The sequence below is a fragment of the Equus quagga genome, chromosome 1 (genome assembly GCF_021613505.1).
Source record: "Equus quagga isolate Etosha38 chromosome 1, UCLA_HA_Equagga_1.0, whole genome shotgun sequence".
In the NCBI taxonomy this organism is placed as follows: domain Eukaryota; kingdom Metazoa; phylum Chordata; class Mammalia; order Perissodactyla; family Equidae; genus Equus; species Equus quagga.
The window spans coordinates 101606889-101624472 of NC_060267.1; the positions used below are offsets into that span (position 1 = coordinate 101606889).

Genomic DNA, 17584 nt, shown 5'->3' on the forward strand with positions numbered 1-17584 from the left:
GCAGGGCCTGGCTCCTCGGGCCCTTGACATGCCAGCGCTGACCACTCTATCTGGTCAAATATGCAAGTGGCCCTCGGGAGAGCGGAGAGGAGCATAGCTGAGCGAGCCTTATCTGGCCCCGCCCAGCTGCCAGGGGCCGGGTCCCAGTGTCCCCTGACTCACAGGCCTGCCTGCAGCCAGGGCAGGGAGGGAATCCAGCTCCAGGAGCACCCAGACCAGACGGGGCAGGGCAGGAAGGGACAAGACCGGCACCCTCCGTGAGCAGGAGGCCGGGCAGGGACTGCGAGGGGACTTCTCACTCAGGTGGCATTCCATCCCCCTGAGCTCACCTCCCTCGGAGCAAGCGGCACATTCCAGCAGCCCCGTCCCAGCCGGCCCGTCCCCAGGGCTGCCTCTCCTGGGCTCAGCACCGCTGCTCCCAGGAAGGGGTGCTGAGGGCCCCTCCCGCCCCGAGGCCCCAGAGCTCCCCAGACCTCCTTCTCAGCACACAGCAAGGCCTCCAGGCCCAACCCTGCCGTGGAGGCGCCGAGAGAGTGGGCCCTCGGCTGCGGCTCCACAGCTAGGACAGAACAGGGGCTGGAAGCACAGTCTGGGCCCCTCTGCACCCCACAGGGTACGTTCCGTATGCGCTCCAGAAGGCATCCGGGAGACCCACTCCTGGCTCTGCTCCTCGCTCCAGGACCGCTCCTGTGCTCCCCACAGCCCTCCTGCCCCAGGGCCCGTGCCCCAGGGCCCGTGCCCCAGGGCTTTCCGACTTGAATCCTCCCACTGGGCAATCCTGCCAAATTCCAGGGCTTCTGTTACCGCCTCCCGCTGGTGGCTCCAGCCAAGATCGCTCTCCAGAATAAAGATCCAGGCACCAGTGGCCCCTGGGAATCCCTACCTACTGCCCACAGGGGCTCCCACTTCTGTGCCCAAAGGCACCCTGGGGACCATGATCTCCCCTGCCCCAGTTCCTGACCCCAGTGAGGGGTGGTGCCCGCCCATCCAACCCAAATGCAACCCCAGGCGGGTCTTGCCTCTTCTGCTTCCTGACAGCTGTCTATCCCACCCAGCCTGAGGCCCCTGCTGGGTCTGGGCACCAGCTGCCACCCTGACCCCTCACGCTGTTCTCCACGTTGTCCCAGAGAGGGCCAGAAACCTGTCCTCGGCACTCCCCAGCCAAAGCCGCCTCAGGACCCTCCAGCATAAGGAAGTCCCACCCCTTGGCCTGTCGTTCAAGGCCCTGCCTGTGGTCCCAGCCCCCTGCAGCCTCACCACCCATTCCCCCTTCCCCTAGACACACAGAGCCCCCAACCATGCTTTTTTAGGGACTTCACGCTTTTGTACATGCTGTTACTCCTGTTTGAAGTTCCCTCCTCCTCCCCTCCTGCCTTGTCTCCTGGAGGACTCCTAGCTATCCTTCAAAGCCCTGCTAAGGGATCCCTTCTTCTCGCCTAGAGGTCTCTAGATTGCCCGAGAGGAAACCACTCCCATCTTGGGGCGCCTTTCTGCACCTTCTGTGTTGAATTTTCCCTGTGGGGTGTGGCCCTGAGTCATCATTTCAGCTCCTCTTATCTGCCCCTCTCACTAAACCGGGCGTCTTGAGGGCAAGAACCGTGCTTCGTTCACCTCCCCACTGCCCAGAAGGCTGGAAAGAAATGACAGAGCCACAGGATTCTGCCATCCAAGGAGTTCAACCCAGTGCTTCTGAGCCTCTCTCCGTCCCAGCCAAAGATCCTGCGATTCCAAACCCCACCCCATGTGGGGACGTGGACCTAACGTTCCACAGGCCCAGCCTCAACAGTCTGGGATTTCAATCCAAAATACGATGGCCCTAAACTTCCAACAGAGAGACTATGATTCTAGAATCCGCCCCAAAGAGCTGTGGGCACCCCCACTTTCTGTCTTCTAACCTGACCTGATTCCACCCTGCAGACCACACAATTGCAGGAGGCCATGAGAGGAGGGGAAGCTGCCCCCGCTGCTCCCCCGACTCCCCGCCCAGGCCCGCCCCCACCTCCCCAGCCCCGCAGCCCACATCCCCCACATCCGCAGGCAAGCACCTGGCTCTGTCTGGCTCTGCCCTGCTCGGACCCAAGCTGAGACGTCTAAGAGCAGGATGCGCCCCATGGTGTTTCTTCTCCCTCATCTGCCAGGTGAGTGGGTGGGCTGCCCTGGGTCTCCCGTCACTGGGCCCGCCACCACCTCTGCCCCTCGGACCGGCATCTGCTCCCTGACTTCCCCCGCCTCCTCCTCTTCTCTCTCACCAGCTGCCAACAAGCCCCAGAGCCTGTGGTCAGGTTGAGTCTTGTCTCCTCACACAGGAGGAGGGAGCCAGTGATAAACACATCTGCGATCCTTTCCAAGACGCTCAGGGGGGAGCGGCTGCGGGCCGGCCTCTTTGCTCCTGCCCGTTCCCCAACTCCCCCGTGCGTGGGGCTCACAGAAGCCTGTTTTGGGGGGATTCTGGGATGGGGGCCCAGGCCTTTGAATAAATGGTACACTGCAGGATCGTGGGGGGGCCTCCTGCATGCCCTCACCTGGCCCTGACTGGCACCTGGGGATCCAGAACAAGTTAAGGGTCACAGTCTCATTCGACAGATGGGGAAACTGAGGCCCCAAGAAGAGATGGGACTGAGAGCTGATACACAGTGAGCCTTACTCCGGGCTAGGCGGCTGTCTTTGCTCCTGACTGCTTGGCTACATCTGAGCTCTTGGGGTGCCCCGTGGCAAGGAGTGAGGGGCTAGGGTGGGAGACCGCCTTCCTGCTATGCTCCGGCTGAGCGATGTGGCACTGCTGTGGGTAGCTGAGGGCCAGTAGGGACCCTCTCTGGGCCTCTGCTTGCACCCTCATACCACAAAGGGGCCAGATGGCAGTTGGTCAGGCCCTTCCCTGTGCACACGGGGGAGTCCCGAATTCCACCTCTTGGCTCTGGAAAACACACAGTGCCCAGCTGAACCGCTGTCCCAGGAAGCCACGCTCAAGGGTCCTCGGGAACCAGAGCGGAGCTGGGCAGCAGCGGCGCATCCCCTCAGCTGGGTCTCCCCGAGCTGGGAGAGCAGCTTCTGCTCAGGAACATCAGGTGGGGCCCAGCCCACACCCTGCCCAGACCCTAGGACTGACCCACCTAAGACACCACTCTGCCTCCCCGGGGTCCATTTCTACGACGTCTGCCCCTCCCTTGCTTCAGAACCATCAGTGGCTCCCCAGTGACCATAATGTGCTCAACCATTCACTCGGTAGGCATATAGGCCGCCTCCGTATGCCAGGCTCTGGGGGTGGCTGTGAGTGGGACACACGGGGTCGCTGTCTTCATCACGTTTACGGTTTAGGGAGGGAGCAAGCCCCAGAACAAGGCTGCACCCAGAGAGGCTAGGAAGGAACTGAAAGGGGAGCTTCTCTGAAGGGGGGGATCTGAGCTGAAGCCTGAGCACTGAGGAGGAGGCAGCCACAGGAAGACCTGGGGGCAACTCAAGGCTCTCACCCCTTGGCCTGGCAGGTGACCTTCCAGGCTCCCCAGCTTCTGCTACCCCTTCAGGGACCCACAGAGCAGCCAGTCTGGGCTCCTGAACTGGCCCCAGGCTCCATCCTTGGGCCTTTGGCCACACTATCTCCCCACACCAGACCTGGCTTGCCTTCACCTCTCTTCTCTGCTTAGCCCACCTTCACTCATCTTTTGGGGCTCACCTCCTCCAGGAAGGCCCCTGAGGTTGGTCTTATGACCTCTGACAGCTCCCATCGTCTGCATCACCCAAGCCCTGCCCTGAACAGCAACCGTGGCCCCCACACCTGCTGGAGCTGGGTAGCTTAGAAAACCCTCTCCCACCGGATATACACTGAACCTTTGTTACCCCGGGCCAACCATTCTCTCCTGTAATTCTGACAGCGGCCCCAGCAGGCAGCCACAGATGAGGAAACTGAGGCTGGGAGCAGTAAGCCACTTGTCTTCCCTCTGCGCACCTCCAGGAAGCGGGACTTCAAGGGCAGGAGGGAGACCGTGACCTGGGACCTGAGCCCTAAAGAGTGATGTGACCACAGAAACAGGGAGGAATGACGGCTGAGAACACTGGAGGACATGCTGGCCCTGGGCAGGGGCTCTGGCCAGGGCTGGACAGGCGGAGCCAGCAAGGCCTTGCCATGTACCCTGGGACCTCATCCTGACACAGGCCAGGTGAGCGGCTCTGCCTGTGTGACTCACCGTGACGGCCTGGGAGGCTCTGACACACAGGATGTGGCCAGAGGCTGGAGAGGAGGAGGGCGGGAGGCTTCTGAAAGCTGGAGGAAGGGCCAGTTGGCACCTCTCATTCGTCTACACACCTGGGTGCCTTGCTCCCCTCCAAAGTGTGCGGGCTACCCCCAGCACCACCGGCCAGACAGACTCCCTCCCACATGACAGATGTTTGCACAACTTGCAATCAACTCACCCTATGCTGAGGAGTAGGTGTGTGCCAGGCCCTGGGGCGAGGGCTCTCCCGCCGTGTCTCCTTCCCTGCTCACCTCAGCCCTGAGGACACTCCTGCAGCTCTGCTTCCTTCCCCAGGAACGAGAGACAGAGCTGGGATCTGAGCCCTGGCATCTCACCGCCAGCCGGCGCTCTGACCACCACGCCACAGCGGACTGTGGTACGCAAACGCCAACTCGAGGGCCAGACGTGCTGGGTTCGAATTCTGGTTTTGCTTCTTGTTAGCTGTGGGACCCTCAGCACATTACTTAACTGCTCTGTGTCTCAATTTCTTCACCTATAAAATGGGGATAATGATGCCACTGTTCAGAGGGATGCCGTGAAGATTAAGTGAGCTGACACAGCCAGAGCTAGATGACAGCTGGCCCACGGACGTGCTCTAGCGGAACGAGAGCCGTGCCACTTGACCATCTGTCGCTCAAGGCCCACACTTAGCCAACAGATGTGTGCTTTTGAGCCCCTATGGTAATCTTCTTTTTTCACTTTTCCTATATTTTTAAGAGTTACTGATGACTACTAGTTTTAAATGCCAAAACTTGAAAATGACGTGAGTGCACATGAAAGTCTGAGTCTGAGATCAGAGGACGTGGCCACCCTGGGCCGGCATCCCCACACAGCCACAGCGGGCTGGAGCAAGTTGGGCCCATGGACGCCGTCTGTGTTCCTTGGCCTCCACAGCCCAGTGCACGCTTTCCCCTGTTCTTGTCACTCCTGCTCCTGCCAGCCCCCCTGGGTGCCCGTGTCTGTGGCCCCTGGTGGTGCCGCACACATCCTGTCACTGCAGTGGTCCGTCCCCCGCCCAGGAAGCATCGAGCCCTCCTTCCCCATCCATCCTGGCCCATAGCCACTTCTGTACAGAGCTCCGCCTGACATCAGACATTTTTCCTCTCCCAACACCTCCTGGGCCCAGGGGCCCCAGGGTGGGCTCTGAGCACCTTGACCTTTACAGGCCTTCCAGAGCCCACTCCCAACCTCAGGCCTCAGCTGAGGAGACTCCCCGAGCCAGGTGGCACTGATCTGGGTGCCCCAAGATGCCTCCTCAAACTGCCTCTGTTTAAATACTTCCTGGGACGGGGAGCTCACTCCTTTCTTGGTAACTCAATCCATTTCTCAGTGGCTATGGCTGGCCCTCACACTGGCAGGACCTGTCTCCTTGTGACCCCGCCCCAACTCCCACCCCATGGACCTTTACTCTGTACTCTGGGCCTGCAGACCCATCTGATCCCTTGCTCTGGGACAGCCGGCTCCTTGCAGGATAGGGTGTCCAGTCCCCTTTCTAACCCAGACACCTCTGCTACAAACGTCCTGGGACATTCCTGACTCTCTAAGCTAAGCCCAGAATTCAGGAGGATCTGAGGAAGCAGAGAAGAAGATATTATCACCTCCTTTATTCTGAGCTCCAGATCTTGGCTAAGGTGACCAAGGACACATTAGCAGCCCTGGCAGCTGCTCCACAGGGATGACTCCTACTGAACTCACCTCAACCCCTCCCCACAATCAGAGTTATGTACAGCTGATTTTGTGGACCCAAAGATAAGAGTTCACGTCTGTCCCTCTTTCCATCTTGCTGAGCTACATCCAACTTGTTTTAACAGAGATTCAATTATTCAACTGCTTCAGTAACTGACAAGCATCACGCACCCACAAATCCTGACCAGTAGGGAACTGACAACAGAGTCAAGCAGAATGAGGCTATGTGCAGAGCCCTGTGGCTCACCACAGGAGACCCGACACCAGCCATTCTGAATAAGGAACCCTGCGACATCTCTGCCGGAGCCGCCCGGCTCCCCTCCTGGCCGCCTACCTTTCGGCCTGCCTCGTTATTGTGTAAGTTCATGAGAGTCCGGGCATTCTGCTTGATCTCCCGGGCATCCACAAAGACCTTGGCGAAGCCGATGCCGTAGCGGATGTCGGCAGAGCAGCCACCCCACTTCCAGCCCTCGTCCCGGTGGTACTGGCCTTGCTTCTCCTTGTCGCAGCCACAGTCGCTCAGGTTGCCCTGGGTGCAGGCCGCTGTGATGGCGTGGGCCACTCCGGCAGCAATGATGGCGTACGTAAAGGCAGCCTCCCGGCTCCCTGCGGGGAGAAGAGCGCAGACTGGGGTCAGGTCCAGGCCGCCGGGGGACAGCGAGCTGGACAAGAAAGGAGCTGGCTCTCTGGAACAGCTCCACAAGGATCTAGGCATGCCCATTCCTCGTCCCTAAGAAGCGCTCTGTCTTGGGATGATGACAATGCCCGAGCCCCCGATCATGCACACACCCACTCAACCCCAATCCTGAAGGTCCTCGGGCAGTCGACTGGGCAGCGGAGGAGAAAGGCAGGTGGGCTGGTTGCCCAAGCTCGGGAAGGCCAAACGAGGGGACTTTGGTCGGTTATCACCCACTCCCGACCACACTCGACACGGCAGTGTGAACCGTGCACTGCACGATGCTCGTGGCATCTGGCGACACACTGTAAGCAGCATTTCTTGGACACCTGGAGTGTGCACAGGCTCCAGAGCCAGAACTGGGAGAAAGGCCAAGAGCGTCACTCTCCGGCTCTGTGGCTTTCAGCCCATGACGACCCCTCCCTGTGTCTCAGTCTCTTCGGCTGTACGATGGGGACTTTGCAATAGTACCCTTCTCGTGGCAATGACAGAGAACTGTAAGAGTTTGTCGACGTAAAGCTCTCAGCTCCATGCCTGGCTTAAGGCACCTGCCTGATACAGCAATGCTTGTTCTTGTGGCCCCTGTTATTACTGCTGTGTGTCACCTGCCATTTATAGGTCTGTCCCCTCCTTTTCTCGGTGGCCCCCTCACTGGACTGTGAGCCTCTCCAAGGGAGGCTGGGAGCTGTCCCCTGCACACCCGCGTCCTCAGGCCTCCATCTGATGCAGAAGGCCAGGGCTGGAGGAGGGGAGAGGGAACCGCCCATGGTCAGGCAGAAAGGGGCAGATACAGCAGCCGGAAGGTTCAGTGGGGGTCCAGGGAGCCGCTGAGGCACTGCTTTCCCACAGGTCTTCCCAGCTGTTTGGGGACAACCCTGACAGGAGGCTGGGAGCTACATACAAGGATTTCCAAGGGTCCTGCAGGGTGGTGCTGGGGTTTTAAGTGGGGGTGGGAGGGTCTGGTGTAGCCGGCGTGCAGGAGTGCTGCCACGCAGTCTCTTAGCCTCTCTGGGCCTCGGTCTCCCCACCTGCAAAATGGGGTCAGAGCGTCCACTGCATAGGATGAAGATGAACCAGCGCACTCCATGGGACGCCCTGTGTGGTGCACGCCCCGAGTGAGCACTCAGCAAGTTTGCTCTCAGAATCAAGGCGGCGTGGCGTTCAGAGAGGGCACCCTGGAGGAAGAGGCCCCTGAGCCCAGAGCAGGCAGATGGGGCTCAGCGGACCAAGCAGGCTGAGGCAGGAGGAGAATTCCAGGGCGTTGGGATGGGGATGGCTGAAGCAGAGGGGGAGGAGTAACCTGCAAGTGGCTTCGAGCCCCAGGTCACTCAGACCCGCACTCGGATAGGCTTCCCCCGCCCCCTGCATCCATCTCACTTCGTGGCTTCCCTCCCCCAGGCTGCCAAGACACAAACAGCCTGTGCCCCTGCCCCCCAGGTCCCAGTCACTGCTCTTGCCCTGCAGACACGCTGGCCTGCCCACCTGCTGGGCTGGATGGCTTCCCGTGCCCAGCCCCTCTGCTCTGCCGTTCCATGCCAGCCCATCCACGGCGTCCCTGTGAACGCGCAAATCCCAGCTCCGCCACTTGCTTACTGTGACATGGGCAAGTCCCCTCTCCTCTCTGAGCCTGTCTCCTCGTCTGTGAGTGTGGAGCACGACACTGTCCGCCCGATAGGAGTTGAGGGGTTAAAGGCGAGGGTGCACACATGCCCGGCCCGGGGCCTGGCCCAGCAGATGCCCCTGCACTGGGCACTCCCCTCATTCTGCCTCAACCTTTGGGACCTGCAAACAGCATTATCTGAGCACCTGCTGAGTTCCTGACCCTGCACGCGCTATCGTGTTGGCATCAGAAACCCCACGTGTGCAGCATGTGTTTGCCAGGGCCTGGCACAGACCAGCCTTGACGGGCAGCTGCAGTGTGGACAAGCGCACAGGCAGGCTGGATACCCGACAACGCTTCTGTTCTGTGAAATTAAGAAACGCTGCCTAATCTTTACTAAGATTTTCTAATTTTGCCTGAGATTTCCTAATGCTTGGCTGGGCTCGCAGGAAGGCGAGGGAAGCCGCTGGGCGTGCACTGAAGACAGAGCTGACCGGCAGCAGCGCAGGGGCCAGGAGGAACAGAAGGGATGTGGCCGCCTCGCGTTGCTGCATCTGTGAAGGAGGGAGCTTTCGAGTTAGGGCCTCAAGGGCAGGAGCCCAGGACCCAGCCCACCGAGGCAGGACACTGGAACATAGACAGTGCTGGGTAGACAGAGTCCCGGGGAGAGGGCAGATTGAAAACGGGTTCCGCCCCAGCGCAGCTGACCAACAGGCAAGCCGGCCTGCCTTGGCCAGGACAGGAGGTGGGAAGCCCGGAGATCCCGGGAACCAGGAGCCACACTCCTGTCTTTGCACAGATTGAAGGCTCAATTTTATCCCCACATGTTCCAAGGCCTCCCAAGCCAGTGCTACCCCGAAACCCCTAGAGGAGCAAAGATAGAGCCTGTAGGCCCCAGCTAACACTACTACAGAGCATCGAATGCAAAAGAAAATAACATCCTGGAGGAGACAGCCAGCCAGCAGTGAGATTAGACTCTCAGGGGCATCAGAGAAAAGAATAATCAGATGGAGAGTCTAAATAGAACAGGATGGCTGGTAGGGAATGCCTGTTCCACCACTTTCTAGCTGTGTGACCTTGGGTGAGTCACCTAACCGCTCTGTTCTCTGGTTCCTCCACCATAAAATAGGGATGACAACCATCCATGTAATTCAGGGTGATTGAAGGACTAGAAAACATTAACAAAGGAAGGCACTTAGCAAAGAGACTGGCATGAGGAAGTGGCCTCAGATACTAAATTTATAACATTTCTATTGATGACAATAATAACAGTTCCTTTTAAGAGAGCTGGAAGGGAAGCAGCCGAAGTCTTCGTTATCTTCATCTACAGCTGAAGAAACTGAGGCCAAGAGAGAGATCCGGCTTGCCCAGGCCACCCAGCTGGTGGGCAGCAGAGCCAAGCTACAGACTCAGCCTCCGGACACCTGTACAGGCTGGCGGGAACTGTCCTGAGGGATGAGGGCTCCAAGGTGCAGCGGGCACCGCTGGCAGCCTCCAGAAGTAAAAGGAGACAGTGTCCCCTTTATCAGACCAAGAATGGAGGATGCAAATTGAGGAGGGGGTGGGGACCCTGGCCAGTGTCTGAGGCTTACCCTTCTGCCAGGCTCCTCCTTGGGGGTGGGGCCAGGGGCAGGGTGGGGGGCTGCCAGTCAACACCCTTTGTGCTAATTTTGTGTGCAGCTGAGCTACCACTCAGCAGGTAATAGTTCCCAGGTCTCTCTGAGCCCCTTGAGCAACGCATGACAATGCAGCTGATGAAGGACCCACAACTAACTAAACACACAGCAATGATGGTGGCTTCTGTTGCCACACAGGATCCCCAATCACATCCTCTGAGGTGGGGGAAGGGCAGTCGCATCCTGGTCCCCACTTGAACTCTCCTGAGTTCAAGGTGAACCACAGACCAGAGCGATGTCTATCATAGGCCATGGCCTTCCCCTCTCCGCTAAGCTGGCCCTCACCTCGGCACCCACTGCCCCTGAGAAACAACGAGGGACCATTATTCTTGGCTTCAGAGCTCCCAGGGACCCAGGCACTGGCAGCAAACGTCCAATGCTTTGATACCAAAGGGTCATTGTTGTTCCCGCCATTGACGTTGGCCTTGCCCACCAACATTAGACTGGGACTGCCCAGTCTCACCGCCTCCTTTCCCCTGAACACTGACCACCGCCCTGGGCATCGGGCTGGCTGTGTAACTGTCAGGCCTGTTACTAAGCATCTGTTGCTTCCTCTGTGAAATGGGCACGATAACAGCACCTATGCATCATGGGTTTCTGAGTGCATGCAATCACAGAACGAGGCGAAGGTGCTGAGCACAGCTCCTGGCATGTGGTACGTGTTAGTAAACGTTAGCCCTTGTTGTTGCTTGTCATTATTTCCACCAAGACCCATTGTGCCTCATCATGCTCCATGACGCCCTGATGAACAAAACAGCCTCACGCAGAGGCGACTGTGTGGGGCTGAGCCAGCACCTGTCTGCCCCGCCAACTCTCAGGTTCGCAAGCGGACAGGGACCATGTCTGTCTCGCTCCCACTGTTTACAACCCCCTCCATAATGTGTGAAGGATGAATAAATGAGCAGACGTGGGTTCCAATTTCCACCCTGCCAGGAGCTGGATGACCTGGGGCAAGTCACTTGACCTCTCTGGGTCTCCATTTCCATATCTGTTAATGCCACCCACCCTGTAGAAGGAAGCAGGTATCACCCAGCACAGCGCTGGCGCTGGTGCATAAATGAATGGCAATGACTGCTCTAATGATTATAATCGGTGACATTACAGGCACCTCTGGAGGTGCGGAGGGAGCCTCCCATCTTAGCCTCCTCCACAGCCCTCCTGCCATTTTAGACTTCTCTGGCTCTTGTCTGTTCCTGCACACATGCCCCCACCCCCCTACCACAGAATGTCCTTGAGGGCACCGCTTTCCCATGTTCCCTCCATGTCCCCAGGCCTGACACGCGGTAGATGCTCCGTAGGTGCAGGTAGTAGGTATCTGTTGGACGAATAAAGGAATGGATGAAAGAAAGCTCCAAACAGTGGCCAGCAACCATGTGACCTTGATTGAGTGCTTGCCGTTTGCCAGGCTCCACGGTAGGCGCTGTGGAGAATGGTGCTGGCTGATCCCTCAGGAAGATGAGCCCCCAGGGTGCAGGAGGCTCTGCCTAGGCAGAGGTGGAGCAGCGACGGGGCGGAGCAGCGAGGAACTCCAGCCCCTCCCACCGCTTCCCCAGGGTATTAGCACAGAGGGAGCCAGAGGCTTGGGGTTTTCTTGAGGGGGTGGTGGGGAGAGAAGGGAGGAAAGAAAGTAACATTTGTTGGGCACCTACTGTGTGCCAGACCCACACGTGGTTCTTTGTGTGGAATTTCCCAACAGCCCTGCTGGGGAGACACCATTCTCCACAATTTGACCAATGAGGAAAGTGAGGCTCTGAGAGGTAAAGTGATTCACTGAGGCCACCCACCTAGAAACTGGCCAGAACTGGGATTCCAGGCCCAAGCTGGGCAGTGTCCTTCCTCAGCAACCCGCCCCCCGCCCCCCGCCCCTTCCTGGCTCTTCACTGCGGCTGGAAGCCCACGGTTAAGAGACGTTCCTTTGGCTTAAGCCATTGACCTTTACTAAAATGCCTTTTTTTCCATCAAAGATGCCATTCATTTGTTGTCAGTTAAAACATCAATAAATAATTTATAAGACCCATTCAAATCGAACGAGCTAAGCTTGCTAGGCTGAGAGAAGGATTTGATGGCAGAAAGAAGGTAGAAAAGGATCCCACAATCTTAAAATCTCAGAGTCTCAGGGCGAGAGGCCGTGTTCAACTCCACCCACCCACGCCTCCTTCGCCCACCCCAGGTGAATGACAGCTCCTTGCTTTATGCTCGAGGAAACTGGGGCTCGGAGAGATGACTGGCCCAGGCAGAGCCAGGATGCACACCTGGAGGTCACATGCTGTCTCTAGCCACTCCAGAGCACTGCCCTGGACCCTGACCATGCTCAGTGCTCCCAGGGAGCCCCTCGCTCAGCCTGGGGAAGCCCCTCACATTGGGGGATCTTCTGAATGCCACCTCCTTTGTCTCTTGTGACATATCTGCAAGGGTGGCTCTCGACGTCTGTTTTAAGGCTGCAGAAATGGAGTGAGAGGATGCGCCCAATGGCACGTGGTTTGCAATAAGAATAGCAAAGGCATAAAGCGCTTACTATTTGCCAGTCTCTTTCCTAAGCACTCGATATAGGTCAACTCACTCGATCCTGGCAACAACCCTATGAGGTGTGAACCATTATCATCTCCATTTACAGATTCGGAAATTGAGGCCCAAAGAGGTGATGTAACCCGCCAAGGATTCAAACCCGGTCAGCCCGGCTCAAGAGTCTGACCCGCTCTCCTGCCTCAAGGTCATGATACCCACCGTAGTCCTACTGCCCCCCGGCCCAGGCTCTTTCCCGGCTCCTCCATGTGGGGTCAGTGAGCAGCAGACACTGGGCTGGGTCATCACTGACTGTGCCCCTCCCTGCCCTGACCATCCACCTCGCCCTCCTGCCCGCGAGCTGAGGAAGAACCTCAGCAGACCCTGCCCTCCCTCCCCTTGGCCTCCTTGACCGAGCCACGTGCCCTGTTCCTGCACTCAACAGGTATTTCTTGAGCACCTACTATGTGCCAGGCACCATGCTGGGGTCTAAGGAAACCGAGAGGAGGGACTCAGACATGGCCTTGGCTTCGTGGAGGGACAGAGAGCAAGGTCACGTCACCTAGCGGCAGCTGAGGACTCTAAGAACGTAGACCAGGGCAGTAATGGTGGGGGGGCGGCATCCATGGCGGTGACTTCTGAGCACAGAGGAGCCAGCCACGAGGCTCTCTGGGGGGAGAGAGGGCTCCAGGCAAATGGGCAGCCCGTGCGATGGCCCTGACATGGCATAGCGGTGGTGGGAGCAGGTGAGCAGGGGCCTGGGGGGAGGTGGGGCAGCAGAGGGCAGCGGCAGGTCCTGCCGGCCCCGCCGTCCTGCGCTGGGCAGAGGCCCCTCCTGTCCCCGGAATCAGAGAAAAGTCTCCCAGAACCACAGACATAAAGTCTGTGGGTTCCTCCTGAAATGATAGGTTCCTGGAGGCTGGGAGACTTGTCCAAGGTCACCAGTGACTCAGCGACACCAGGGGGATTAGAACTACGGTCTCCCGGCTCCCAGAGTGCAGAATCCGCCCTCACCTCTACCACATGCTCCGTAACTCTCAGTCCTCCCGCACCTCCAGGTGAATTTTCCGTCCAGAAGCCCAGGTGTCAGTCCCTGCTCCCCCATCCCTCCTCGGCTGGGTGACCCCGAGCAAGGACTCCGGCTCCCTGAGTCTCAGCTTCCCCACCTGTGACATGGGAACCAGAAGAAGGACACTGTAGAGCTACCCCGAAGAGTAAATGAAAGCCCTGTGTGGAGAGAAGCCCAGCCCCCTGGAAGGTGCTTAGTAAAGAACGGTGTTGTCAGCGAGATGGAAACGGGGAGCCCGGCTGACGCCCTCTGCGCATTCCAGCTCCAGAACCATCCCGGCGGGGAGAGAGGAAATAAACTGATGTCCAAGCCTGCCCGAAAGATTCCATTCCACCGCCCTGTGCGGCCGCTGTAAATGGTTTGCACCGGAATATTATCTGGGTGTATTTACGGTATCTTACTGGAAACCACAAAGTGCATTGTATTTTTTTTTTCTTTTGCTATTTAAAGCCAATGGGTCAGAGAGTGAGCAATCTGCAGTGACACAGGCTGAAATATATGATGATTTGGAAAACATACAGATGGAAAAAAGTTGCCTTTGCCAGCCCCATGGCATGGCAGTTCACAGCCCGTCTGGGTTCAGAACGCCACATCTGGCTGTCTCCATCCAGAGGAACTAGGGAGCCTCTTGATGGACAACTGGAAGAAGTGGAGGCACAGGGAGCATGTGTCTGGGCTGAGCCTGGCTAAGGGAACAGGCGCACAGAGACCGGATCCAGGGGCAGGCATGTGCAGGCCCCCAGCCTCCTCTCCTGCCTCAGTTCCATCCAAGGGTCTCTCTTCTCACCAAGCAAGGCCAGAGCGCACTGCTGACCACTCCTCAAGGGTCACCATCTACCCCTTCCTGCCTCCACACCTTCGCACATGCTGTTCCCTCAGCCTGGAAATGCCCTTCCTCTCCCATCCACCTGGTGAGAGGCAATGCAGCTGGGTGGTTGCACAGCAGGGCCCTGGAGGCCGATAAACCTGGCTCCACCTCCCAGTGGCAGGACCTTGGGTGAGCTAACTGACCTCTCTCCAGGCCTCAGTTTCCTCATTTGTAAAATGACAATAATGAAATACCCACCTCTGAAGGTTGTTGGGAGGATTAAATAAACCAAGGCACACGACAGGCTCGGTGCACGGCTGGTAAGGCATCAGCAAGCGGGAGCTCTTACCACGTGCACTGGTGGCTAACTGCACCCACCAAGACGCAGCAGCAACAGTGTCCCCTCTCTGAGGGGCCTTGCTGACATCTCCTCCCTCTGCTTATGGTCCAGCACCTTACTCATCCTTATTTTGTGCTGAATTGAATTATCAGTCTCTCCCCACCAGGTTGTGGGGACCTGGATTATTTATCTGTAAAGCCTCGACAGTTGAATGAATGAGTGACTGTGCGTGTAAAAGCGTGTGAGAGTGTGTGTGTGTGTGTCTGTCTACCATATGAGAGCTGGAAAGAGAACATTATAACAAAAGACTCATCTCAAAGAATAGTGTCAGGAGAACTAAAACCCAGGATGAACTGAGGCTTGCAAAAAAAATGCAAACGAGACAAAAAGTCCTTTGTTAGCTGTGTTCTAAGCAAGAATAGGGAAAGAATAGGTCTTTTGCTCTGGCAAGATGGAGTATTGTTAAGAAATGGCAGAGAGAAAGTGGAGCAGGCCAGCCCCTTGCTTCTGTCTCTCTCTCTGGAAAGGTCTTCAGATCTGTCCGTCCCGGTCGTCATTAGCTCACCAGACCTGTGCTCCACTCTCCCAGCCCTCGATGGGTGAAAAGACAGGGCCATCTGTGGGAGGCGGACTCCCAGATGAGGAAGCCTGGGCCCAGCCGTCACCCCGGGGAGGGGGCTGAGCTGCTGGAGGGACTGCTCAAGAGAAGGGGCGACAAATGCACCAGGAGCAGAAGCCCAGAAAGGCACCACAGTGACCCAGTTTGCAGACAGAGCAGGGTGGACCCCAGGGCCTGAATCCTAGGTCATCTGTGCCCATCCCTGGAAAAATTCCGGCAGGGGAGTACCAAACAGGAGGCTGTGAGTATCTGCAAAAGAATGCAGCCGTCCCGGGGAGCACACGTCGGGAAATCACCATTTCTCTGTTGACAATAATGCTGGAGATGTAGCAAATTTCTATATGTGCTAAGAATTTGATTATCTTACCACATCCTGTCCCTCCCGTGAGACAGGGGAGAGGCATTCTCCTGACGCCTCCCCTCCCAGGCAGAACCCAGTCTGGCACACAAAACCCTGCGGGATTGCCTCGCCCCCACCTCTCTCTCCAGGCTCTTTCTGCCCCCTTGACCCTACAGTCTAGAAGCCAGGGCGCCCAGGTCACTCTGATCCCCTGGCTCCTGCTGGGTCACATCTGCAAGCCCTCCTTGGCTGTCCCCGCCCCGGCCACACCCTTCCTCTCCTGGGTTGTAGACCAGCCTGATTCAGGTGACGCCTGCACGCAGCCTTCGGTGCCACAGTCCACCTGCACGTCCGCTCAGGGCCCTCTCCTCTCCTCCCGGAGTCCCAGACTGCAGCCCCTACTTCGCTGTCTGTCCCTGCCAGACAATGAGCGCCCCGAGGGCAGAGCCGGTGGTCGATTCATCAGCCATTTACCACCCAGAAGATTCTAGCAGATTTCTCTGGGAGGAATAAATGAATAAATGAGTAGACACGTGGGGGGCTGGTACCAAATGCACCCAGGGAAAAGTTAATTAAAATACTGTACATGTGGGACCGTAAATTGGTGCAGCCACCACGGAAAAGAGTATGGAGGTTCTTCAAAAAACTGAAAATAGAACTACCATATGACCCCGTACTTCACTTCTGAGTATTTATCTGAAGAAAACCAAGCCAGTACCTCGAAAAGCTATCTGCACCCTCGTGTTCATTGCAGCATCACTTACAACCGTCAAGACACGGAAGCAGCCTAAGTGCCCAGGGACGGATGAGTGGATAAGGAGAATGTGGTGTACACACAGACACACACACACATGGGAATATTATTCAGCCAACAAAAAGAAAGAAATCCTGCCATTTGCAACAACATGGATGGACCTTGAGGGCAGTATGCTAAGTGAAATAAGCCAGACAGAGAAAGACAAATACCGTATGATCTCACTTACGTGTGGAATCTAAGAAATTAAAAAAAAGAACTCAAAAAAGTATCGCATATATTGTATATATTTTGGACACGTACTCTTCATTCTATGTTGTGCGTTACTGTATATGTATCATACACTCACGTGAAGGTTTTCCTGTACTTGTACAGAAAACCAGGTGTTTTGAATTGGACTTCAGAGAGCCCTGTGGCTTTAGCAGGAGGGCGACTCCGGGCTGTTCTCCAGCCCCGCCTTTCCCTGCCCCGCTGCCTTTCAAGGGCAAGGCTGACTAGAATACACTTCACCGGCCATGTCCAGCCCAGTGCCAGGTGGCCTCTGCTGTGCCCTTGGCGGAAGACGCTGGACTTGGGGGTGGGTGAATATACTTTTGGTGGATTCCTGGTGAGTCCAAAAACCACGTTACGGGCATGGTCAACCTGTAAGGGTCTCCAGAGTGGTGTTTCTCTGTGCGGGTGTCTCTGCAGAGCAGCTCCACCAGACAGTGAGTGAGTCCAAGCAGAGAAGTGTGGACCCTCCAGGGGAAACTTGCTTAAGCTGCTCTCTTGTCTGCAGGACTTTTCAGAGCCTTTAATATACTCGCGGGCCCTCTGGCTCTCTCTCGAGCAGGGAATACAGCATGCTGAGGAACCTTCCTTTTTTCCCCCAGAGCAGCTAGGGGGCGTGGGGAGGGAGTAGAGACTAATGTTCTGCTGAACAGATCCTGGGACGGGTCCTTCTGAGTCATGCCATGGTGGGTGGGGAGGGTCTTCCTTGGGCCTTGACCTAGTCAGAGATTTTATCGCATTTGAAGCTTATGCGCATGTGGAAGGATGTGCTCACAAAATGCTGGGCTAAAATGGGTCAAAGTGAACTTGTGCAGGAACGAATGTTCAGTCCCACATTTTGGGTCAGAAACGAAAAGCACTCACACACACAACAGAGAACAGAGCGCTCCCTGTGTGTGAGGAGCCACCCAGACCGGGTCAGAAGATAAATAAGACCGTCAAGGGCTCAGAGCAACGCTGGCGGGTAGGGTCGGGAGGAGCTGGCCTGCCTCGGCTCAAGTGTGTCTTCCCATGT

The 17584-nt window shown here is 57.2% G+C and overlaps 1 protein-coding gene across 1 annotated transcript in view; it reads right to left on the reverse strand.

The window, feature by feature from the left end:
* Positions 1-17584, reverse strand: part of WNT7A (Wnt family member 7A) — a 63710-nt gene that overhangs the window by 33295 nt on the left and 12831 nt on the right. Inside the window, exon 3 of the mRNA XM_046639297.1 lies at positions 6250-6521. Within this exon, the coding sequence (XP_046495253.1) occupies positions 6250-6521 (272 nt within the window). The remainder of the gene's footprint in view (positions 1-6249; positions 6522-17584) is intronic.